Source organism: Rattus norvegicus, chromosome 3, assembly GCF_021556685.1.
Source record: "Rattus norvegicus strain SHRSP/BbbUtx chromosome 3, alternate assembly SHRSP_T2T, whole genome shotgun sequence".
NCBI lineage: Eukaryota > Metazoa > Chordata > Mammalia > Rodentia > Muridae > Rattus > Rattus norvegicus.
Genome location: NC_141536.1, coordinates 57,805,046 through 57,831,844, shown reverse-complemented (window position 1 = coordinate 57,831,844; position 26,799 = coordinate 57,805,046). Strand labels below are relative to the sequence as shown.

General features: G+C 40.4%; 1 protein-coding gene across 30 annotated transcripts in view; it reads left to right on the top strand.

Annotated features, from left to right (window-relative positions):
* Positions 1-26,799, top strand: part of Chn1 (chimerin 1) — a 167,095-nt gene that overhangs the window by 65,096 nt on the left and 75,200 nt on the right. For 28 of the 30 annotated variants that reach the window (NM_001399177.1, XM_087654762.1, XM_087654776.1 and 25 more), the window contains 1 exon segment: positions 621-734. In NM_001399177.1, coding sequence (NP_001386106.1) covers positions 621-734 — 114 coding nt within the window. 30 annotated transcript variants of the gene reach the window in all.

Below are 26,799 nucleotides of genomic sequence, written 5' to 3'. Positions count from 1 at the left end.
ACAAATTGCAAATCTTCACACAGTCTGAATGATTCCATGTTTTAGGTATCTGCCACCACTGCCATTTTTATTTTCTCAGTGTTTTCTATCAGGTTGTTGTAGATGAATCTTTGCATAAAGGATCTATTTATTCTTTGGGTCTATTTTTCCTTTTTCCTTTGTTAATGAAAGATAGGATTTGGACAGGAAGTGAAGGCAAGTGCTGCGCTGCTTGCTTTGTCTGAGTGTTGAGTGGTGCACACTGTGCACATCAGTACTAGGTGCTCGTGCTAATAAAGACAACCCGGGGCCCTGGAGGGCGGCCAGCATGACTAACAACCACAAGTGTGGATCACAGCACCAGCTGGGAAGGTGTGGCCCTCTTGGGTGAGGTGGAGGTATCTGCCTTAGATAGATAGAGACTTTGCTTCTGGGTTGGGAACTAGACTTAGTAGCCATTTTGGTGCTGTTCTTAAACACAGAGAAGCTAGCCAGGAGCCAAGTCAGAGACACAAGCACAGTTAAAACCAAGTGCTTTTCCTTGCACTGTAGCTGAGAATAACAGGTGAGGGCAGGGGGCGCTTGTACTATTAATTGAAAAACATGGGAAGCTGCATCTCTGAAGTGACTTTGTTCTGTAGGTTTCATGGCATGATCTCTAGAGAAGAGACTGACCAGCTCCTGAGTGTGGCTGAGGGGAGCTACCTCATCCGTGAGAGCCAGCGGCAGCCCGGAACATACACTTTGGCTTTAAGGTTGGTCATAGATGTGCAATTATAAGTATACTGTATTTTAAACCCTCTTAATAGAGGACTTTAAAATTTAAAGACATTCAGCATGTAATTGAATTGGTTCTTGTTTTCTTGAGGCCCAATTACCATTTTATTAGTTTTAAGAATCTTTAAAAATTCCCCGTGAGTGGTAACCCTCCGTAATTAAGGATTCAGATATGTTTATCAGTCTCCTGCTCTCTGTCTTGCTGTGTCAGCTTCCTTCTATTTCTTGAATAAGGAAAGATACTAAACATTCTTTGTAACTGATGACCTTAAAGCCAGTGTCATTCCTTAAGTAGGATTTTGGTTGAAGCAGCTTTTCTTTTTTTTTTTTTTTTTCTTTTTTTTTTATTAACTTGAGTATTTCTTATATACATTTCGAGTGTTATTCCCTTTCCCGTTTCCGGACAAACATCCCCCTCCCCCCTCCCCTTCCTTATGGGTATTCCCCTCCCAGCTCTCCCCCCACTGCCACCCTCCCCCCAACAGTCTAGTTCACTGGGGGTTCAGTCTTAGCAGGACCCAGGGCTTCCCCTTCCACTGGTGCTCTTACTAGGATATTCATTGCTACCTATGGGGTCAGAGTCCAGGGTCAGTCCATGTATAGTCTTTAGGTAGTGGCTTAGTCCCTGGAAGCTCTGGTTGCTTGGCATTGTTGTACATATGGGGTCTCGAGCCCCTTCAAGCTCTTCCAGTTCTTTCTCTGATTCCTTCAATGGGGGTCCTGTTCTCAGTTCAGTGGTTTGCTGCTGGCATTCGCCTCTGAATTTGCTGTATTCTGGCTGTGTCTCTCAGGAGCGATCTACATCCGGCTCCTGTCGGTCTGCACTTGTTTGCTTCATCCATCTTGTCTAATTGGGTGGCTGTATATGTATGGGCCACATGTGGGGCAGGCTCTGAATGGGTGTTCCTTCAGTCTCTGTTTTAATCTTTGCCTCTCTCTTCCCTGCCAAGAGTATTCTTGTTCCCCTTTTAAAGACGGAGTGAAGCATTCACATTTTGATCATCCGTCTTGAGTTTCATTTGTTCTAGGCATCTAGGGTAATTCAAGCATTTGGGCTAATAGCCACTTATCAATGAGTGCATACCATGTATGTCTTTCTGTGATTGGGTTAGTTCACTCAGAATGATATTTTCCACTTCCAACCATTTGCCTACGAATTTCATAAAGTCGTTGTTTTTGATAGCTGAGTAATATTCCATTGTGTAGATGTACCACATTTTCTGTATCCGTTCCTCTGTTGAAGGGCATCTGGGTTCTTTCCAGCTTCTGGCTATTATGAATAAGGCTGCGATGAACATAGTGGAGCACGTGTCTTTTTTATATGTTGGGGCATCTTTTGGGTATATGCCCAAGAGAGGTATAGCTGGATCCTCAGGCAGTTCAATGTCCAATTTTCTGAGGAACCTCCAGACTGATTTCCAGAATGGTTGTACCAGTCTGCAATCCCACCAACAATGGAGGAGTGTTCCTCTTCCTCTGCATCCTCGCCAGCAAGTGCTGTCACCTGAGTTTTTGATCTTAGCCATTCTCACTGGTGTGAGGTGAAATCTCAGGGTTGTTTTGATTTGCATTTCCCTTATGACTAAAGATGTTGAACATTTCTTTAGGTGTTTCTCAGCCATTCGGCATTCCTCAGCTGTGAATTGTTTGTTTAGCTCTGAACCCCATTTTTTAATAGGGTTATTTGTCTCCCTGCGGTCTAACTTCTTGAGTTCTTTGTATATTTTGGATATAAGGCCTCTATCTGTTGTAGGATTGGTAAAAATCTTTTCCCAATCTGTTGGTTGCCGTTTTGTCCTAACCACAGTGTCCTTTGCCTTACAGAAGCTTTGTAGTTTTATGAGATCCCATTTGTTGATTCTTGATCTTAGAGTATAAGCCATTGGTGTTTTGTTCAGGAAATTTTTTCCTGTGCCCATGTGTTCCAGATGCTTCCTTAGTTTTTCTTCTATTAGTTTGAGTGTGTCTGGTTTGATGTGGAGGTCCTTGATCCACTTGGACTTAAGCCTTGTACAGGGTGATAAGAATGGATCAATCTGCATTCTTCTACATGCTGACCTCCAGTTGAACCAGCACCATTTGCTGAAAATGCTATCTTTTTTCCATTGGATGGTTTTGGCTCCTTTGTCAAAAATCAAGTGACCATAGGTGTGTGGGTTCATTTCTGGGTCTTCAATTCTGTTCCATTGGTCTATCTGTCTGCCTCTGTACCAATACCATGCAGTTTTTATCACTATTGCTCTGTAATACTGCTTGAGTTCAGGGATAGTGATTCCCCCTGAAGTCCTTTTATTGTTGAGGATAGTTTTAGCTATCCTGGGTTTTTTGTTATTCCAGATGAATTTGCAAATTGTTCTGTCTAACTCTTTGAAGAATTGGATTGGTATTTTGATGGGGATTGCATTGAATCTGTAGATCGCTTTTGGTAAAATGGCCATTTTTACTATATTAATCCTGCCAATCCATGAGCATGGGAGATCTTTCCATCTTCTGAGGTGTTCTTCAATTTCTTTCTTCAGTGTCTTGAAGTTCTTATTGTACAGATCTTTTACTTGCTTGGTTAAAGTCACACCGAGGTACTTTATATTATTTGGGTCTATTATGAAGGGTGTCGTTTCCCTAATTTCTTTCTCGGCTTGTTTCTCTTTTGTGTATAGGAAGGCTACTGATTTATTTGAGTTAATTTTATACCCAGCCACTTTGCTGAAGTTGTTTATCAGCTTTAGTAGTTCTCTGGTGGAACTTTTGGGATCACTTAAATATACTATCATATCATCTGCAAATAGTGATATTTTGACTTCTTCTTTTCCGATCTGTATCCCCTTGACCTCCTTTTGTTGACTGATTGCTCTGGCTAGAACTTCAAGAACTATATTGAATAGGTAGGGAGAGAGTGGGCAGCCTTGTCTAGTCCCTGATTTTAGTGGGATTGCTTCAAGTTTCTCTCCATTTAGTTTAATGTTAGCAACTGGTTTGCTATATATGGCTTTTACTATGTTTAGGTATGGGCCTTGAATTCCTATTCTTTCCAGGACTTTTATCATGAAGGGGTGTTGAATTTTGTCAAATGCTTTCTCAGCATCTAATGAAATGATCATGTGGTTTTGTTCTTTCAGTTTGTTTATATAATGGATCACGTTGATGGTTTTCCGTATATTATACCATCCCTGCATGCCTGGGATGAAGCCTACTTGATCATGGTGGATGATTGTTTTGATGTGCTCTTGGATTCGGTTTGCCAGAATTTTATTGAGTATTTTTGCGTCGATATTCATAAGGGAAATTGGTCTGAAGTTCTCTTTCTTTGTTGGGTCTTTGTGTGGTTTAGGTATAAGAGTAATTGTGGCTTCATAGAAGGAATTCGGTAGTGATCCATCTGTTTCAATTTTGTGGAATAGTTTGGATAATATTGGTATGAGGTCTTCTATGAAGGTTTGATAGAATTCTGCACTAAACCCGTCTGGACCTGGGCTCTTTTTGGTTGGGAGACCTTTAATGACTGCTTCTATTTCCTTAGGAGTTATGGGGTTGTTTAACTGGTTTATCTGTTCCTGATTTAACTTCGGTACCTGGTATCTGTCTAGGACATTGTCCATTTCCTGCAGATTTTCAAGTTTTGTTGAATATAGGCTTTTATAGTAAGATCTGATGATTTTTTGAATTTCCTCTGAATCTGTAGTTATGTCTCCCTTTTCATTTCTGATTTTGTTAATTTGGACACACTCTCTGTGTCCTCTCATTAGTCTGGCTAAGGGTTTATCTATCTTGTTGATTTTCTCAAAGAACCAACTTTTGGTTCTATTGATTGTTTCTATGGCCCTTTTTGTTTCTACTTGGTTAATTTCAGCTCTGAGTTTGATTATTTCCTGCCTTGTACTCCTCCTGGGTGTATTTGCTTCTTTTTGTTCTAGAGCTTTTAGGTGTGCTGTCAAGCTGCTGACATATGCTCTTTCCTGTTTCTTTCTGCAGGCACTCAGCGCTATGAATTTTCCTCTTAGCACAGCTTTCATTGTATCCCATAAGTTTGGGTATGTTGTACCTTCATTTTCATTAAATTCTAAAAAGTCTTTAATTTCTTTCTTTATTTCTTCCTTGACCAGGTTATCATTGAGTAGAGCATTGTTCAATTTCCACGTACATGTGGGCATTCTTCCCTTACTGTTATTGAAGACTAGTTTTAGGCCGTGGTGGTCCGATAGCACGCATGGGATTATTTCTATCTTTCTGTACCTGTTGAGGCCCGTTTTTTGACCAATTATATGGTCAATTTTGGAGAAAGTACCATGAGGAGCTGAGAAGAAGGTATATCCTTTTGCTTTAGGATAGAATGTTCTATAAATATCCGTTAAGTCCATTTGGCTCATGACTTCTCTTAGTCTGTCTACGTCTCTGTTTAATTTCTGTTTCCATGATCTGTCCATTGATGAGAGTGGGGTGTTGAAATCTCCTACTATTATTGTGTGAGGTGCAATGTGTGTTTTGAGCTTTAGTAAGGTTTCTTTTACGTATGTAGGTGCCCTTGTATTTGGGGCATAGATATTTAAGATTGAGAGTTCATCTTGGTGGATTTTTTCCTTTGATGAATATGAAGTGTCCCTCCTTACCTTTTTTGATGACTTTTAGTTGAAAATTGATTTTATCTGATATTAGAATGGCTACTCCAGCTTGCTTCTTCCGACCATTTGCTTGGAAAGTTGTTTTCCAGCCTTTCACTCTGAGGTAGTGTCTGTCTTTGTCTCTGAGGTGTGTTTCCTGTAGGCAGCAGAATGCAGGGTCCTCGTTGCGTATCCAGTTTGCTAATCTATGTCTTTTTATTGGGGAGTTGAGGCCATTGATGTTGAGAGATATTAAGGAATAGTGATTATTGCTTCCTGTTATATTCATATTTGGATGTGAGGTTATGTTTGTGTGCTTTTCTTCTCTTTGTTTTGTTGCCAAGACGATTAGTTTCTTGCTTCTTCTAGGGTATAGCTTGCCTCCTTATGTTGGGCTTTACCCTTTATTATCCTTTGTAGTGCTGGATTTGTAGAAAGATATTGTGTAAATTTGGTTTTGTCATGGAATATCTTGGTTTCTCCATCTATGTTAATTGAGAGTTTTGCAGGATACAGTAACCTGGGCTGGCATTTGTGTTCTCTTAGGGTCTGTATGACATCAGTCCAGGATCTTCTGGCCTTCATAGTTTCTGGCGAAAAGTCTGGTGTGATTCTGATAGGTCTGCCTTTATATGTTACTTGACCTTTTTCCCTTACTGCTTTTAATATTCTTTCTTTATTTTGTGCGTTTGGTGTTTTGACTATTATGTGACGGGAGGTGTTTCTTTTCTGGTCCAATCTATTTGGGGTCCTGTAGGCTTCTTGTATGCCTATGGGTATCTCTTTTTTTAGGTTAGGGAAGTTTTCTTCTATGATTTTGTTGAAGATATTTACTGGTCCTTTGAGCTGGGAGTCTTCACTCTCTTCTATACCTATTATCCTTAGGTTTGATCTTCTCATTGAGTCCTGGATTTCCTGTATGTTTTGGACCAGTAGCTTTTTCTGCTTTACATTATCTTTGACAGTTGAGTCAATGATTTCTATGGAATCTTCTGCTCCTGAGATTCTCTCTTCCATCTCCTGTATTCTGTCGGTGAAGCTTGTATCTACAGCTCCTTGTCTCTTCTTTTGGTTTTCTATATCCAGGGTTGTTTCCATGTGTTCTTTCTTGATTGCTTCTATTCCCATTTTTAATTCCTTCAATGTTTGTGTTTTCCTGGAATTCTTTCAGGGATTTTTGCGATTCTTTCAGGGATTTTTGCGATTCCTCTCTGTAGGCTTCTACTTGTTTATTAATGTTTTCCTGTGTTTCCCTAAGGGAGTTCTTCACGTCTTTCTTGAAGTCCTCCAGCATCATGATCAAATATGATTTTGAAACTAGATCTTGTTTTTCTGGTGTGTTTGGATATTCCATGTTTGTTTTGGTGGGAGAATTGGGCTCCGATGGTGCCATGTGGTCTTGGTTTCTGTTGCTTGGGTTCCTGCGCTTGCCTCTCGCCATCAGATTATCTCTAGTGTTACTTTGTTCTGCTATTTCTGACAGTGGCTAGACTGCCCTATAAGCCTGTGTGTCAGGAGTGCTGTAGACCTGTTTTCCTGTTTTCTTTCAGTCAGTTATGGGGACAGAGTGTTCTGCTTTCGGGCGTGTAGTTTTTCCTCTCTACAGGTCTTCAGCTGTTCCTGTGGGCCTGTGTCTTGAGTTCACCAGACAGGTCACTTGCAGCAGAAAAGTTGGTCTTACCTGTGGTCCCGAGGCTCAAGTTCGCTCGCGGGGTGCTACCCACGAGCTCTCTGCAGCGGCAGCAACCAGGAAGATCTGTGCCGACGTTTCCGGGAGCTTCAGTGCACCAGGGTTCCAGATGGCGTCTGGTGTTTTCCTCTGGCGTCCGAGATGTGTGTGCAGAGTGCAGTCTCTTCTGGTTTCCCAGGCGTGTCTACCTCTCTGAAGGTTCAGCTCTCCCTCCCACGGGATTTGGGTGCAGAGAACTGTTTATCCGGTCTGTTTCCTTCAGGTTCTGGCGGTGTCTCAGGCGCAGGGGTCCTGTGAAGCAGCTTTTCTTGAGAGCTCTCGGCTCTTCCTTACAGTTCAAGCTCACATAATGTGTTGGCTGTTCTTAGCTGACAGTGTGGTGCCTAGAAACAAGCATTTCTGTTAGCACTGAACTCAAACCAATGGTAAGAACGGAAATAGTAGCATACCTGTCCACTGGTCTTAAACTGTGCCAGGCTTCTAAGTGCACTTAATCTTCAGGACAGCTCTCTATGTCGTCGTCATCGTCGTCGTCGTCATCATCATCATCATCATCATCATCATCATCACATCATCATCATCATCATCACTGTTTTTTTACTTTACAGTTGAAGAAACAGAGGGCCTGAAGGAGGTTGATTAATATGGCCAACCAAGAGAGTTTTTCACAGCATTTGTAGAACTTGGCCTTTTGTTACATATATAATAAGTTGTGCTAGCATTTTAAGCCAGTGAGGCTTAGAGTGTTTAAGCACTGTGCTTAAAGGCTTAGAATAATTATTTGCTGTCTTTGCCCATCTCCTCATGGGTTAATTCACACTGGGTCTCATCTTTGAAAAGACTAAAAAGCAGCTGCAATTTCCAAAGGAAATGGTGAAGAAATGACAGAACGCAGAGAGCACAGAACACTGTCAGTACTTGACAGCCAGCCTCACTCCTCCACTACTTCTGTCCCTGTGAGCACGGAGGCCATGCTCGGCCATTCATGAATGCCAGTAACTTTCCTTATAGTTCAACTGGTTCAGTTCAGTTCAGTCATTTCACAGTGAGTTCTGAGGCCATTGTATTCTGGGAAAGGAGAATTTTTCACAGCATTTGTAGAACTTGGCCTTTTGTTACCAATTATGATATATAAATCCCTCTTCAATTACTTAGCTGTGTTGCTCATTAATTTTAATTGTGGTATACAGGGAAAAATAATCCACTTTGGTAACTCAAATATCTTTGTTTACTTTACTACCAATTTTACTAGAAGATTGATTTGGAGAAAATCACAGAATTTCTTGAAGTTGTTTACTTTTCCTCACTTTTGGTTTTGTTTCTGCTTTTTGGGGGGCCTCAAACACAAGGCCTGTGTGTGTTGGGGACATTGTTCAGCTATATTTCCAGTCCTTGAAGTGGGTTATTTGTCTTCCTATCCTTTAACTGTCTGCCAGAGCCCTGCACTAGTGCATTTCCCATGTGTGGCAGTCCTGTGACTGTCTAGGGTCAGTGAGCCTTGAGTAAGAGCCAGTGGACCAAGTAACTCAGGGAGGAAGAGCAAAATCCTGCTCCCCTGACTGCAGTTTTCTTACTCCCCCAGATCTTGTGCACGTTCTAAGTCATGAGCAGCTTGAGCTTGGGCTTGCTTCTCATCGTAGGGTGCACTCATCCTGTGGCTTTCCCTTCCTCAGCCTTCAGATTCGAGCTCTGTGGACTTAGTGTGGAGTCACCCAGACTGCCCAGGTTTCCTCTCCTCCTCACCTTCTGGGCCTGTTGTGCTGCTCATTTCCCATCCACCGGGCACAGTAAACTGAGGTTAGAGAATAGGTGAACATTCGTTTGAAGGAAGTATTTGCCATTTATAGGTCTGTGAGAACCTATAGTCTATCTTTTGTTATTGAAAAGTCACTACAGAATTGTTACCTGGAAAGAAATATGGAGTAAGGAAGGTGCAAGTGAGGGTAGGAGAGAAATTTATGTGTGTATTGTGAATAATTTATGCATTGAAATGTAGCGAACAGTTCTTCCATTTTAAATAGATGTATGACATTCCCTAATAATTAAAAGGAGTTTTCATTTGCCTATTTCATACAGCCAAGTCATTCCTATCTCTTGATATTTCTAAAGTTTCCTTTTCAATTTTAAGCAGTTTTTTTTTTTTGGAAGAATACAAAGTAGAAGTTGTCTTGAAGTGTGTATTTTTATTATGGTCTCATACTCCCAGTTCAGCTGATAATTCACCCAGTTCACATCCGTTTGTTTTGTTTTGAACATGATGTACAATCCATTTGTGGTAAACAGCTTGCCTAGTTCATAGCCATCTGTGTTCATTGTGCATTTGTTGTGTTGGCCAATGGCTTTCTAAAAAGGAATCAATTTTTGAACCTTGGGGTCCTAAGTAGATATATCAAGTTCAATATGTCAAAACTAAGCTCATCAGTTTCCTTTCAAATATTCTATAATGTCTTCATTCTCCTTACCACCTGTTAGCACTGTTCTTCAGTCTGTTCTGATACAAGTCAAGAAATCGGTTTTGGTTTTCTTTCTCAGGTTTTTGGCCCTTGTACCATCCATTTAGAGCTCTCCCTTACAGCTCACACTAAGTCTTATAGCAAATATATATTGTTTACCATTACAAATAAGTTTATTACTTTTAATATAAACTTGAAAATTTTGGGTTTGTAATTTTCCCTTAGTTTTCTGGATCCATCTTTTTTCTATTATTGTTTGTTTTATAGCTCTCCAAAGCCTTAGGTACTGTACCATATTCCCTAATAATTTGCCTATTTCATACAGCCAAGTCATTCCTATCTCTTGATATTTCTAAAGTTTCCTTTTCAATTTTAAGCAGGTTTTTTTTTTTTTTTTGGATTGGTAAATTGGCCAGCTCTGTTTCTGTAAGTGATCATCCTGAAATTTCATTTAGTTGTCATGACTGTGAAGGCTGAGACAGAAAGATTACTGAAGTCCAGTAGTTCAAGACCAGCCTCGCCAACAAAGTAGGGCCCAGTCTCAAAAGGGAAAAGAAAATTTTAAAGAAAGGAAAGAAAGAAGAGCAGTGATTATTACGATTGTGGAGGCAAAGAGACGTAGGATTGAGAAGACTCCGCTTCCTCTCACTGGTGTTTCTTCCTTCAGCAGCAGTGTGTGCATGCGATGTGTGTGTCGGGATATTAGTTCCGAGTGGACAAATAAAGAGAACGTACGATCTAGGCACTTGTAACCTACCTACCTCCTGTTTCACAGTGATTTGGAGGTTTCTTGGGGATTGATTTGACATTTGCATTAATTATAGCTTAAGGAAATACTATGCCAGATATGAAGGAATTTAATGTAATTTAAGAATTCAGCTAAAAATGTGTTTTTTCTTATGGATTTCATAATTCTAAGAGATAATGTTTTTCTCCATGCTGGGAATCAAACTCAGGGCTTCATGCTAACCACTGAAATGCCCCACTAGTTTGGCACTAGTTTTAATTTTTAAAATGCATACTTCATTGGTCTGAGAAGATGCCGCAGTTGGTCAAAAGCACCTGGAACAGGGTGGTGTCCAAGTTAGCCAGGACTACATATTAAAACCTTATCCAAAAAAAAAAAAAAAAGAAAAAGAATACAGCTAGGCTTGGTAACACTCTTGCAATCCCTGTGCTGGTCCAGGTAGACCCCAGGTAGACTCCTTGGTGAGATCCAAACCAGTGAGAGATCCTGTTTCAAAGAGGCTTGGTGTCATCTAGGGAACAACATATAGTTGTCCTTTGACACACACAAACATACAGAAGATACAGCACAAGCTTTCTACCTCTCTAGAAACATTGTTAGGTCCGTCTGGACTCCACTCTTCAGTGTTCTAGTCTTCCACTCTGCTCTGTAAGTGTGCAGTTCTGAGGACCAGACCAGAGTCTTGTGCTGCTTCCCAGGCTTCTACCAGTGAGCGGTCCCAACCCTCTCTGCACTTCTGAGCTGTTGCTGAAACCTTTCCTACTGAGTTTGTCACTTCAGGTACCGTCTGTCTGTCTGTCTGTCTGTCTGTCTATATTTATCTATCTATATTATTTAGTTCTGAAATTTTCATCACATCTTTAGACTAGGGAAGTAAAGAGGTGTGGAAATCTCGGATATAAAACGTGCTCTCTCTTTGCTGTCACTGTGCTTGGTAGAATCTCTAACTTATGGGTGTGTGTACTGTTTATCACTCTAGAGTTGTGGGTGTGTACTGTTTATCACTCTAGAGGCAGTGGAACCTGGGAGAATGGATCCTAAACCAGAGGCTGACTAAGTCTCATGCAATAGCCATCTTTATTCAGAGCACCAGACAGTTTATACTCGAGAGTTAAGAAAGGTCACTGAAGGATATTAGACAAAAAGCTCGAATTACCCAAGATGCAATGTACAGACCACAGGAAGCTCAAGAAGAAGGATGACCAAAATGGCGGATGCTCCCACTCTTCTTAAAAGGGGAAAAATATCCATAGGAGGGGATATGGAAGCAAAGTTTAGAGCAGCGACTCAAGGAATGGCCATTCAGAGCCTGACCCATATGTGGCCCATATATATATACAGCCACCAAAACTAGATAAGATTGATGAAGCTAGAAAATGCATGCTGAAAGGGACCAGATATAGATCTGTCCTGAAAGACACATCCAGAGTATGTCTAATACAGAGGTCGATGCTAGCAGCAAACCACTGAACTGAGAACAGGACCCCCTTGGGGGGAATTAGAGGAAGGATTGAAAGAGTTGAAGGAGTTTGCAACCCCATAAGGACAACATTGCCAACCAACCAGAGCTTCCAGGGACTAAACCACTACCAAAAGACTATACATGGACTTGACCCAGGGCTCCAACTGCATATGTAGCAGAGAATAGACTTGTTGGGGCACCAGGGGAAGGGGAAGTCCTTGGTCCTGCCAATGTTGGACTCCCAGTGCAGGGGAATATCCGGGGGGGGGGGGCAGTAAGGGGAATGTATAGGGGGAATACCCGTATGGGGGAGGGGGAGGGGAGGGAATGGGGCCTTATGGACAGGAAACTGGGAAGGGGAATAACCTTTGAAATGTAAGTAAAGAAATATATCTAATAAAAAAATTAAAAAAAAAAGAAAGGTCACTGAAGTGTATAGTCTCATTTGCTACATGTGGCAAAGTGTGGTGTTTTTCCTTAGAGGCACATAAACAAATAACAATAGCCAATTGTAATGAACAATTTAAAGCAAACTCATTTCTATCTGCTATACCTGGTTGGGCCAGGAAAGCACATTTCAAGAACCACTCCATGTTGTTGAGGGAATTGAGGTCACAAGAATTTGTTTCTTGGAGTTTTCTCACAAGCAGTGAGAATTCTCATATATTTCCGTTCTTGAACCATGTTCTGACAGCAACTCACTTAGAACTTTAAAAAAATTATCTGGAAAGTTTTGTTTGTACTTTTATTGGAATTAGGTAAATGTGATGTGTTTATAATTCAGCAATTCTATTACTGACATTTTTATGCTAGAACTACTATCTTACCCCAAATTACTAAAATATGCAAACGGGTGAGATGACTGCCGAAGTTTATATTCTTACTGTTGCTCTCTTCAGCCAAACATTTAATGCAGGGCACACTTGCCTGGACTCCTAAGAGTTTTCTTGGAAATAGTGAAATAAATACACAAAATAAGAAGCACAGCCCTGGGAGGGGTGCTGTACCCCTTTAGTGCCACCCCTCAGGAGGCTGAGGAATGCTGGTTTCTGTGAGTTCGAGGCTACCCTGGTCTACAGAGTAAGTTTCAGGACAGCCTACACAGAGAAACCCTGTCCTGAAAAACCCTCCCCCAAAAGAGAAACCTATAGCATGTCACATGTCACATCAGATACAGGTCTACAGCTGTCCAAGACTTATGTACTCACTGCGCCTCTGTCAGCGTGAGTTCCCCTTGACACGATGAGTCCGTTTTCCAGTAGCTTGAGCTTCTAACTTTTGACTCAGAAGAAAAATCTTAAGTACATGTTTCCAGTAGTTAGAGAATAAAGCCAAATGAATCATTTAAAACAGTAGCCACTTGAACCTTAATGATTGAAAAACAAAAGGAAGGCCAGAGAAAATAGTAAGTTGAGATTTCTCAAAATCAGGAAACCTGACTGGCTTAAACATGGGACTATTTAAGGGAACCCCAGTTACAGATGTTACAGATGTGTAATGACGGCTTACCTGCTCAGTGTACTGTGACGTAACAAAGGAGCCGTGACCCTCTGTTTTTGTTCAGTGACAGTCAGCTTCACTGTAAAGGCAGGTTTCACCTGGTGTCAGAAGGGCAGAGTTCTGTGCTTACCATTTGTCACCATTGAGACTGTGTCAAGGAGCCTTGCCCGTGTCATGCAGTGTGCTTGCTTCTCTTCAGGATAGTAAAATGGGTGCCACACAAGCCTTCATGGCCCTTAGCCTGAGCCTGGAGCTTCTGCAGGGAAGTCCAGGCTCACACCGCCTGCCGTCTAACTAGTACCTGCTCCTGGTACTGGGAAATGCAGTTGTCTGCTCTGAAAGAGGACAGTGGTAGAGAAAGGAATGAGCACATTATGTTGTTTCCATGTATAGTCTTAAACTGGACAAGAGGTGTGGGGGTTGTGGGGAGAGGGAAGAGATGGATTCCATTAGGTACAGCTTTGTAGGCTGTAGTCACTTAGGAAGTCTCCCTGTTAGCTACTAAGGATTGGCCCATAGTATAATTCTCAAAACTTATAGTCCTCAGAGCTGGAGGATAACCTTGTGTATAAAGTACTTGCTGTACAAACATAAATGGCCTGAGTTTGGATCCCCAAACTCCTGTGAGAATTTGAACTCATGTCAGAGTCAGGGCACAGCAGACACACCTGTAACTCTGGCACTGTGGAGCCAGGAAGATCTGGGGCACACTGGCCAGCCAGTATAGCTGAACTGACAAACTCCACTCTGTGAGAAAGAAAGAAGACATTCAGGTGGCTCATTGTGGCCTGTGACTCCAGCTCCGAGGAGAGCTGATGCCTCTGGCTTCCATGCACATGTGTGAATACCACCACCACCCCCAGAAATAGACACATAATTAAAATTATTTTTAAAAAGAAAAGCCACTTAAAGCTCTTAAAAGGGGACTAGAAATTTGGTAGGTGGGAAGATATAGCTGTGTAGAAGAGTATGGCATGTTTGGTATGCGGAGGCCGATGTGGGGTTAGGGATGCAGGAGAGGTAACAGTAAGTGTACCAGAATGTCTCAGAGCTCTCACTGAGGATTTATTTTTCCTATAAGAAATGGAAGCTACTAAAAGTTTCTCATAGAAACTTTACATTTGAAGTGTAATCAGAACAATAAGAACATTGAGTGGAGTGAGTGGCAGTAACTTAAGTTTTACCAGAATTAGTTTAGGGTTGCATGGGAAATGTTGATCATGCAACCCAGTACTCCATACATGCCAGGTAACATTTACCATGCCTTTCAGGATAGGAGAGAGAGAGAGAGAGAGAGAGAGAGAGAGAGAGAGAGAGAGAGAGAGAGAGAGAGAGAGAGAGAGAGAGAACACGCGCGCATATAAGTACATGAAAGAGACAGACAGAGACAGACAGACAGAGAGAAAGAGAAAGAGGGAGAGCGAGTATTGCCTTGCTGGAAATGAATTCCAGGGTCTGGAAAATTAATTTAGTAAGCAATTTTCCTTTGACTATGGAGATTTTTAAAAGGATTTCTTAATAACTTATAGATTTGCTTAGAGATGTGTTAGCTCCAAATTTGGCAACTCCAGAAATATTTCTGTTAATCTGAGTCATTTTAGATTCTCTAAATTGGGAAAAGAACACGATGTCATATGTGCAGGAGTCTTGATAACTGCTAACACTTGGATTCAGACATTCCTGGGACAGACTTGGACGTGTGCCAGAGGACACTCGGCGCTCAGTACTTGTTACCTCTTCAGCCGCCTCATGTGCCAGGATAGGAATTATTTGGGAAAACTTTAAATAATGGAAAACAAAAAAAATGTTAAAACCAAAAAAGCATGTTGGACAGATTATATTTTCTTTTAAAATATATCATACTTCTTATTTGATAAATTCTGAAGCATATATATATAGACTATGTTAATCTGAGAAATAAAATTATACAGAACAGTATGTATAGCATCATACTGCTTATGTAAAATTATGTATCTGTGGTGCATATGTAAGTAGAGAGTTGTCTGAAAGGATGATCACTAAAATAAATGTTCAGGGTTTATCTGAGTATTGAACGTAGAGATGGTTTTTACTTTGTACCTTTTAAATTCATTGATTTTGTTTTTACAAATTACATGTGTGTCATTTTATATTCAGGAAAAATAATCAATGGAGCTGTTTTTCTTTTTTTAAAAAAGACATTAATTATAATCTTAGGCAAAAACTGAAAGTCAGTGTGTCCCAAATATCTGAGGATTATGAGGATATGAGCTTAACAAGTTACTTGAATGCCTGGTCAGAGGGAGGCTTGGGGTAGCCGTGGGGCAGCAGAGAGATGGGTGATGGGCAGTGTTTGAGAATCTGCAGGGTCTGTGTGCGAGGAGCCTTGTCTGGTGCTAGTAGAGGTGCCTGCAGCATGCAGGTAGTGGGAGATGTCACATGACCTTCCTGCTGTTAGCCTTCATCCGTTAGACCTCTTCCCTGCAGCTCTGTCATGAGGTTTTAGTGGACTCTACTTTGGGAGACTGCATTCAGCATTCAGCATGTGATTCAGCCTTGCTCGCCGTGCGCTTGGGCCAGAGTAGAGAAAACAGGACAGGATCCTTTGCATTCGCTATCATTTCCAGCTAGCAAATTAGTATGAAGGGTGCAGAGTAGAGGCAGAGGACGGAGGAGGAGACTACCAGACCAGGGCTCTCCTCTTTGCTAACTTCAGAGATGGTCTTCACCACTCCTCCATTTTACTTCTCTAGGTCCTCTTTTCTCAACAAGCATAAAAGATGACTTGCTGAAGTGTCCAGTTGAATAGACAATCATTGTGCCAGTAGCTTTTCTTGCTCTCATTCAGCCCCTCTAACCAACTCAGAAGGCCTTGGCTCATCCCAAGTGTTCTGAAGCATCTCCCCTTGACAGTCAGACACTGCTCATGTATTAAGAGTTGGTTGATCTTTCTAACTCTTCGGGCAAATGTATGTCCAGGGGCATCTGCCCATTAAGTGTACAATGGACTCATCTAGACTCACAAAGCTGTGCTGCCTATTCTAATACGTTTGTTTTAACTTTTCCTGTCTTCATTGTGTTCTCAGCCCTGGGCAACTCCTAATCTCCTTCTGTCTCTGTAGATTGCTGCATTCCTAGCATTTCATATAAATGAAATCAAATAATAAGTGGCATTTTATAACTGATTTCTTTCCCATAGCATGATGTTTTCAGGGCTTATCTGTGTTATACCATGTATCAGATTTTATTTCTTTTTGTTAATGAATAATATCAGAGAAAATATTCCAGAATATATGAGAAAACTTTGTTTCGTTTATTCATTTACTAGTTAAAAGACTTTTGTGTTGTTCCCACTTTTTTTTTGGCCTCTGTAATTAACGTTGCTATAGATACAACAATTACAAATGATGTGTATGTACAGTTTTTATAAAGAAATCTGGTTTTGTATTGGACATATTCTTACAATTTGGGGGTCTTGGGTATATGCTTCACTGATAAAATGTATGCTTAGCAGACAGGAGACTCTAGGTTATTCCCTAGCGGGGAAAAAAGGTTTTCGAGGGACTGCCGAGCTCTACAGTAAGGAAGGAAGGTTCCAGTCTTCCCTGTCAGCTCCACTGCATCTTTCAATGTAGATATACTCATATGGAGTAGTACGCTGGTACAGTTTTGAAGTGGTACTTCATTTTTCACATGTTTATCATTGCCGTGACTTTTATTGTCATAGTCCAGGGCTTCGACCGTCACTTCTCTTAAACATCTGTAAAGCAAGAGAGTTAAATGGAAGGCAGAGGGGGTGGTGTTTTTGTTTTTTTTTTTAAAGCTGATTTCAAGATATTTTTGCTTTCTTATTTTAAGAATGTATTTAAAGAATGTATTAAAGAATTTATTCCATTGAACATTAAAAATGGAATTCAGTTTCAAGTACATTTTTAAAAGGCATATTTTAAAAATTATGAACATATGTGTGTTTATGTATGGTTATCTGTGTGTGTGAACTCAGGTATCAGTAGAGTCTGTAAGAGAGCATCAGATCCCTCGGCACTGGAATTATAGGCAGCTGTGAGCTGTCTGCTGTGGGTGCTGAGACCTGAACTCCAGTTCTCCAAGAGCTGAATGTGCTCTGATCTGCTGAGCCATCTCTGCTAGCCCCCAGGTACACTTCAGAACGGACAGACAGAAATTTGGTTCAGTGATGATTCTCTGAGCTGTTACTTTTTTTTTTTTTTTTTTTTTTTTGGTTCTTTTTTTTCGGAGCTGGGGACCGAACCCAGGGCCTTGAGCTTCCTAGGCAAGCGCTCTACCACTGAGCTAATTCCCCAGCCCCTCTGAGCTGTTACTTACTTAGCAAGCTGCCGTGTGTATTGGCTTGAAAGTGAAGTAGGTGATATCTGAATTCTCTCTAAGACTTGTTCCTAGGCAACCACACACAGTTCCAGAATATGTTGATAGCGTGATCCCTTTTCTTTATAAAAAAACAAAACAAAACACATACAAACTTGACAAAACCAGGCATTTTATTTACAGACTTAATCATTTTATAAATGTAACTATTGTTCAGATACTGTTGCAGGCATTCTAGTGACTATTTGATATAATATATATAGCTCTTTGTTTCTCAATCCATTTTGTACTTTGGCAGCCATAGAGAGAATGCTGGTGGGGGGCACCCTGGAGATAAATGCACAGGGCAGACATGGCCATATGTGCCTGGCCCAAGGACTCCAACAGGTCCATCCTGGCCTCCGTGAAGGTTGCATGGGTTTAATGTCTTAAAAAATATCTTGTCACCTCTGTTTATGACAATCAGGAAATTCAGTTTTATCCATAAAATAAGGCCATACAATATATGCAGGTAGTTTGGCTTGGTTTTCTTTTGTTTGTTTTTCATTTTGCATTTAATAGATGAGAAAACTAAGGCTTAATTGTTATAGAACAAAAACTAAGAATTTTTAAAACAACAGCTTGACTAATAATAAAATTCATAATCTATTGTGTAATGGGGTGTGGCACATGAGTAGACTCTTGGTTTTTTATCAGGACTTTTAAAAGATTAATATTTTAAATTGGTGACACGTTATCATTTTTATAAGGCAAAGAAACTGTTGCTTATGCTTTTAAAGATAATAATTATACTGACTAAATCACAAGGGCTATATATTTTCACTTCTCTCAAAAGAGGAAAGCCAATTTAAATGTGTTCAAAACTTAATGATTTAAACTAAATTTCCGCTTTGTGATCACTTGAACAAGAATAATTTGGGCTAGGGTTTGTGTAAGTTGGTACAGCTTGGCCTGAGCAAGGGCAAGGGTTTAATCACTAGCCTCAAAAAAAAAAAGAAAAAAGAAAGAAAATAGTAAATTTGTTTAAACTGATCAAAGGAAGACGATGGATATTCTCTATTAAAACAATAGTTATGTTTCTCTCAGTGCCATCTGTTATATTTGTATTCTGTTGAAAGTAGCAGATAGATATGGGAAATTTTTTCAACCAGGAGATACAGCATTTCTGATAAATTTCATACTTTCATGATATATTCCTAGTTCACCCTGTGGAAACAGTGCTGTTCACTGCTGTCTCTCTGGTCTCCCAGAAATTAGTCATGCCTAAAATCCACATCCATTTTGTGTCACATATATAAACTGCATTCTTGTTGAGAATTGGTAGAGGCTGGTTCACCTACCAGCAAAGGTAATTTCCGAGTCTTTGAATAAGCTTGCACTATTGCCTGCCTGGATATGTAGTTATGGAACAAATAGCTTATACCTGACGAAAGTCATCATTGCCTTTTTATCTCATCTCAGCAGATGCTTGGTAGTTTTCTAACATGTTCAACCCGATTCTGTGAGTTTAGCTTTTTTTGAGCTGGCTGATCACTGTTGAGAGACTAAACAGTATGATGTAATTTATTATAGCTTTGGGCTTAAATGCTAATAAAATGTTATTAAGCAAGGAATTCCTATGATGTTAATTCATCTTTATATTTCTGAAATTTTAATAGGAGGAATCCATTCTTATTGTATTAGGAAATAGAAAATAGCTTAAAATAAAATAATTGAATTTAGGGATATTAGTTTGACTTTTAACATTAACTGAGTCAAAATTCCCAGAGAATCACAGTAGCTGCTGACAAAGAGGATTTTACAGCTTACCAGAACTGAGCACTGGTTGAAGGCTTTTTTTCCTTGTCTATAAAGGATCCAAGGGGACTGCTGAAGATTGTGCTGCTGGTAGGCGTTGACATGCTGCGTACTGTGTGTTCTTGTGATCTGATCGCTCATGATAGGTTCAGTTGGTTGCTATGGTTTCATTTGAGATCCTGCAAAGCTTCCTGTGCTTTTTGCAATAAGTGGAAAATAATGCTTTGCAGAATTATTTCTCAAGAATATTTTCAGCTTCCTTTACTTGAGATTACAAATTGCTTTACAGGAATTTTTCTGGATATTAGTGTAGGCGTGGCTCACATGACAACAAAATTTAGTAGTCCGGCAGTGTCACAGTTGGTAGTGATAAAGACCAGCATGATTAACTTTAAAATGCAGCTATGTTAGTGACGCTGTAGCTTTTAAAGTATTTGTACAGATTAAATGCTCCTTACCCAAAATGATTGTGGCAAATGTGAATTTAGCGTGTAAATGATGTGCGTGTGTACACAATTAAAATGGAGTCGCTCAGATTTCACAAACCTCTGAAGTTTTGCTGTAGAGAGGAGGGATTTTCCCAATAGCCACATGCTTAGTGTATGGGTTAAAAATAAAAACTCCTCTTGTCATACATCAAGAGATGTGGTGAGATATACCAAGGAAAGGAAGGTTTTAAATTTTTCTTATAATTGTCTTTCATTTTTCTTCATCTGTACTCAGGTTTTCTGAACTGCTCTTATTCTACCCATTTTTACATCTCTTAATAATTGGATATAGTTATGATTGTTAGCAAGTGATTGCTGCATATCAGAGCTCTGGGACGTTTATCTGTGCAGCTCAAACTGTGTGCCCATGTTTTCTCCTCTCTCCTAGCTCCTGCCACCCACCACCTTATCCTTCCTTCCATTGCTCCAGCATTTGTTGGACTTCTTCATCAGGTGACTCATGGGTATCTGTTTCTTTGGGCTAATACCCAGGAGGTTTGTTGAGTGGTTTCGCTCCTAGACCTTTATGTGTCTCCGTTTCTTGGCTTTTGTTGTTTTTGGTTTGTTTGGGGCTAGTCCATTGTCCTGCCCCAACTTGTATGAATTTTCAGAACCGGCTGTTCTCTTATTCCCTGTATGCTGGTTGTATACAAGAAATCTTTTAGCCATCAGCTTTTTCAATCATTTGGAGAACCTCTGGAATTTTGGGGGTTAGACTGACTTTTTTTTTCTTTTTGGTTTGTGTATATAATCTTCCAATTGGAGAAGTTTGCCAGCTTCTACCAAAGGAGCTTTTACTCCCTTTCTCCTTTTCTGATGTTTTATATGTGTCATACCAGGTTCTGAGGTGTAAAGCAGCCAGATGCCCCACCCCATACTTCATTCTCAGCAGCTTTCAGTTATCCAACAGAGCTGACCTGGTATAGCCATGGGTTCTAGACTGAAAGTATCCTTCCCTTAATATTGCATCTGTACTGCACATATACAGATGTTTTTCTTGTCATTACCCCCAGAAGAGTATAGCATATGATGTTTACAAAGCTTACATTGTATTAGATATTTCAGTACCTGGAGATATTGAAAGCATATGGAAGACTATATGTTTTATATGTCTGCTGTGCCATTTTATTGAAGGGACCTGAGTTTCTGCAGCATTTGCTCTCCATGGAGGTCCTAGAACTAGTCTCCTGTGGACATTATATAGCTGTATGCCAGATCCCAAAATGAGTGCAGCAGACACAATCCTTTGTACATCTAAGTAGCCAGAGCCCTTTATATATACCCTGCCCTTCCTCATTTGCTAAGGGAGAAGTCATGATTTGCGTAACCTTGCCCACTCACAGTGAGGTACACTGGACTCTGTGGGTGGCACCACAGGCCCTCTTTTGCTGCATCAAGCTTGTCCTTGCTCTCATTGGCTTCACTGCTGCCCTCATCCAAACAATGCTGATTCCATTAGCATTCTGTGTCAGGCAAGAGAAAAACTAAGCTCTCAGGAAGCTCTGGAAAAGCCCAAATGAATGCATATTTCATTCTTCTCCTCCCACCCACCCAGAGACCACAGGCACTGCTGAGCTGTGCCAACTTGGAGCAATGCTTACCGCAGATGACTTGAAAGGCTGTCTGTACCCTTCCAGTGCATCTCATCTGAGCTGTGCTCGGACTGCCGAAGCCTTTAAATTGCTTTCTGAAGAGCTCAGATAGGTGTTTGATTTATAATTGATATAGAACCCTTATCTTAGTAAATGTGCCATTTCCTTTGACTTAACTGCCCTTGCATGTATCCTATACTCCTTGAACCTAGTAGAACAGCAGCCTCGTGAGTCTCTCCTGCTATCTCCTGGCTAAGGAGCTGCCTGTGGCTCTTGCAATCTGAGTGTCCTGCCCAGTTTGTTGTAGTTTTAGGTACCTCGTCAGCCATCGCTCTGCTTCTGCTCTCAGCAGTGATTATCCTGCAAACTACACGTTGGCTCTTTCTGCTAAGATGTCAGAATTTTGCCAAGCATTCCAATAGCTGTTTCCTGCTAGGTTTTTAGGTTCACTGAGAAATCTCCTGACCTCAGGTTTTGTGACTTTTCAGGAATGTGCCCAGTGTGTAAGGTTACATTCGAATCCCTGTTTCATGTTTATGCCTGGTGCATTTTTCATATTGCTATTAAATAGAATTTTCTAAAAGATCTAAAAGTGTTCTTCAAATGCAGCTAAGCAGAAGGTACACCTACAGAGAAAGGTTATTTATGTGTCCTCCCCACCCCCATCTTTAAAAATGAAATGAGGTCCTTAGGGGCAGGGAGGAAGCCTTAGTCATCTTGACTGCAGAGGCATCTACAGAAATGCATATATGGGTTTGTTCAGTATGGCATTGGATTGTGACTCATCAGAGTCCTAGTACCTCCTTAGGACACAGTTCTCTGCATGAAAAAAACAAAAACACAAACAGAACAAAAAACAAAACCAGAGAGCCATTTTCACTCAGTTCATTCTAGTAGACAGATTTGCGATTCCTTTGCTCCGTTGCTTGAAAGGATACATTTTGATGACTAATTTAGCCCTGTGCTTTTAAATCAGTGTAGGTGATCAGTGACTGAGAACATGTTGGTCACACAGTCCTGGGTTCAGACTCTGATTTCTAAGTTCTCTCTTTGACTCTGGACCAGTTACTTAATCTTGTCTTAGTTTCCTTTGTTGTAAAGGAAAGGAGGATGTAATAGCAATACCTCATGGAATTAGGAAGGTTACATGGCGTAATATACATGCACTTCTAGTGTAGCATAGCACTGAAATTATTGTTGGTATGGAAAGAATCAGCTACGTTGTTAGTGGTTAAGTCACTGTTTATCAGACATTAAGAATCAATAATTGGCACTCATAGTTATGATAGAAATATCTTGGATTCTCAAATATTTGCTATATACATTGAAATCTTAAGGATGCCCAGTTCTGAACATGAGGTTCTTCCCATGCACTGTGCATATGACCTGAGACATTGTTATACAGCACGTTAGTGCTCTTCCATGCTGTGTCATGTGAGGCTACATGTAGGGTTTTCTTCTGTACATCATGCTAGTCCTCAGAAATTGGGGTTTTAGCCTAATTTTAGCCTGGTTAAGATGACTTATTTCAGATTAGAGATGCTGACTATGAGTCTCCACTGGAAACAAAGAATCAGAGTTGCATAGGCAAATACAACTTCCTGCCACCACGCCTGGAAATCCTGGTCTGGTCACTTGAAATCAGATGAGCACAATAGTCAACAGTTTAAAGCAAACCTTTATGCTAAAGACAGGGGCATCCAAAAATAAGTGAACATATATGTTTTACGGTTCCATTAATTTATTATTTTTACTTTATTTTAATTAATATGTGTGTATATATGTGACCTTGAGTGTGTGTGCATTGGAAGTCAGGGGACAACTTTCAGTAGGGTGGTCTTTACTGTGTTTACAGTAGGGGCTGTGCTATCACTTCTTCCGCCATACTCTGGGTTGCTGGCTGCCGCCCACCTCACCGTGGGAATACTGAGGTAACAGCTGAACTTAGGTTGCCGGGCTTTTGTGAGCAGCACTTTTACCTTGTGAGCCATCTCGCTGGCCTCATGATTCTATTTCTATAAAACAAACGTGTAATGGCAGCCAGCAGAAGTGGCTCAGTGCAATGAAGAGCAGTCAGACAGGCTGTGGAGAAGCACAGGGAAATTTGGGGAGCTGTTGGGATGTCTTGCAATCTTACCCATGATTAAAACTTTACTGAATTGTACTCTAGCAATGAATATGGGATGCTGTGTAAGTAATAGGCATTTGATGAGGAAAATGCAGTAATCTGCTGACCATTTGTAGATAGCTGGTACTAAACATAAAAGCATGTAATAGCCCAAATTCAGCTTCCAAAACAGGGCCTGAAAGCCAGAAGTAAATGAGGCTGGCTCTGGCTGGCTAATAGAACCAAGAACACTTGTGTCTGTTGCGAAGGAGCACTTAGTAAGCTCAGTACAGTCTGCTTAGAGTCTAAAGACATTTTTTAAAATACCCTTACTAGTGCAGGGGTGTGGTCCTTCATGACAGGGAGGTCAAGGCGGCAGGAACTCAGAGTAGACAGTCACAGTGTAGCCACAATCAGGAAAGAGATGGACGCTCACTGACGCTCAGCTCCCCTCTACTCACACAGTCTGGGCTCCTAGACATGGAATGGCACCACCCATAGTGGATGACTCTTCCCACCTCATCTAACACAGTCAAGATAATCCCCCACAGGCATGCTCAAAGGTCCATCTCCTAGGTGATTTCTAGACTCTGTCAAGTGACAGCACTCAGCATCACAGCAAATCAGTGCCTTACAATACACTGTAGGATGTTTCTGCATCTGCCCATTAGAGTAATATAGTAACGAACCTGGATCACCAAGAAAAATACTAAATCATAGTCTGTCTGTACTTAGAGTGTTTTCTCAGGCACACCAGAAGAGGGCATGAGATCCCATTACAGATGGCTGTGAGTCACCATGTGGTTGCTGGGAATTGAACTTAGAACCTCTGGAAGAGCAGTCGGTGCTCTTAACCGCTGAGCCATCCTTTGCTACTTAGAGTGTTTTTATACCAGAATTATTCAAAAATGGCACTACACCGTATAAAGGATTTAAGAATCTGAGAAACTGTGAGCGTGTATCCTTAGGTTTGCACACACACACTTGCATATGATATAGAATGTTCCAAAGACATTTGCATGGATGTCTGTTTTCTTAGACCTGTGCTGCAGAGTAAATTTTTCTTCTGAAATAGATTCATTTTAAACAAGATGTCAGTAACCTTTTGGTGGAACTGATCATTAATTCTTTCTTTCTCTATTTTGTTTGTTTTGTTTTGCTTTTCAAGACAGGGTTTCTCTGTTTAACAGCCTTGCCAGTCCTAGGACTGGATTTGTAGTCCAGCCTGTCCTTGAACTCACAGAGATTTGTTTGATTTGTTTCCCTCTGCCTTCTGAATGCTGGGATTAAAGGTGTATGCCACCCCCCCCCCAGCATCATTCTTAAGTAAGTGAAATCTATTGGTAATTTTACAAACACATTGAATGTTTCTGGATACACTGTGGTTTCTAAAAGATTTAGATATGTGTATAATATTTTTCTGTAAATAAAAATATATAAATGTATATAGTTCTTAGTAAAGGGTTTAGGAAGAGTTTTCTGTATAAGTGATAAGATAAAAATCAGTATCGAGGTACTCCTGACTCACTAGAGTGGAGAGAGCATCATGTAATCAGTTGTCGGTGTGGAAAGCCTCTTCGTATGTATCGCATACCTCACCACACTGAGAGCACTAAGGATCTGTAGTGGCAATGTGGAATGGTACTAATAAGCCTGTAGCACTCTCACCGTGTTGACAGTTCTATATAATACCAGTGAACTTTTCAAAATAAGTTTTGTTGTATATGTTGCCATCTAACTCAGGAGAAAGTATTAGTGGAACCATGTAGAAATAATTGTATAGCATATATTACTTATTCCCAAGAATAGATCTCACTATGACCTGCATCTATGTATGTCCTTAAGTTTGGTCATTTTTCAGCCCCTGTTGCACTCTCCATCCCTCTGTCTTGCACTGAAACCCTTCTTCCCAAAAGAGTCCCCTTAGTTCCCCACTCCCTGTTTTTAGTCAGGCTCTCAGTCTATAATCCAGGCCACCTTTGAACTTGTGGCAACTCTCTTGCCTCAGCCTCCTAGGTGCTGTAATTAGAGCCATTTGCCACCATATTAGGTCTATTTTGAGTCAAATTGCTCAGTGGTCATTTGCTTATTAGCCATTGTAAGTGTCAGATATTGTGTTAGCCTCTAGTGCTTTAAACCAACAGCCAGTACTATCTGGCAGCCTTTTTAAGTGTTTCTCTTTTTTCCTTAGAAGCAGTACTGTGTGACCAGCTCTGAGGACGGGGAAAATAGGATATGGAATGGAATTTACCATCACAGCATTTGATTTTCTGTTTTACTGGAATTTATGCAGTTTCACTTTTTGAAGATTGTTGATATATGTGTTTGTGACAAGTCAGGGGAAGTACTTAAATATAAAAATAACCTTTGGTAGCTGTGTATAGTGGCCCACACCTTTAATCCCAGCAGGAGGACCAGTGGATCTCTATGAGTTCAAGGCCAGCCCGTTCTACATAGCAAGTTCCAAGATATACTATATAGCCAGAGCTATATAGTAGAAAGATCTTATCCCAAAAATCTATATTTGTATCTATACCTACCTATAGATAACCTATGACAACAGTAGCCATATATGTGTTATATTTTTATTTATTTGTTTATTTGTAAAATATAAAAATATGCTTATTTGTAAAATACCCTGTGTTATATGTGAAATATGGTGTAATATTTTGCAGTATTATATTCCTTCAGGATAAGTATGTAAACGTATGCCCAGCCCTAGTACTGGGCTTACAGTGTCATAGGGTATGTGTGCCTGTGTTCAACCTGACTGTATGGTGTAACTAAATCTCTCTGACAAACAGTGCAGCAGCCATGGTCTCTGTAGCAATTCTCTATATTTGCTGGTGTTTAGTAATGTCAGACTTATTAAACTTTGCCAATCTGAGGTTTTTATTTATAATTACTGCTCTATTTTAAGTGCCTTGTTATATTTATCTATATAATATGAGCCTATTTTTACAAAGTATATAAATTTCTGTCCTTCCTTTGTGATTTTCCTAGATTCTTCTCTTTGATTTCAGATTTCCTCTTTGATTTCTACCGTGACTGTTTACCTTGTGTCTTCTGTGTAGCATGATATATCTATGCTTGGCTAACTTCTATTCAAGAATCTAAAGAAGAGATAGCCTAGAGTTTAGCAGGTTAATGCTTTAAATAGATATTTTTGTCCCTGCGAATGATTTCTTTCCCTCAGTTTGTCTTGATTCTGTCCATCGTAGTCTTTGTTTTCCCTGAAGTTTTTTCTGAGACACCGTGTGGTTGCTGGATGATTACCACACTCTTGGC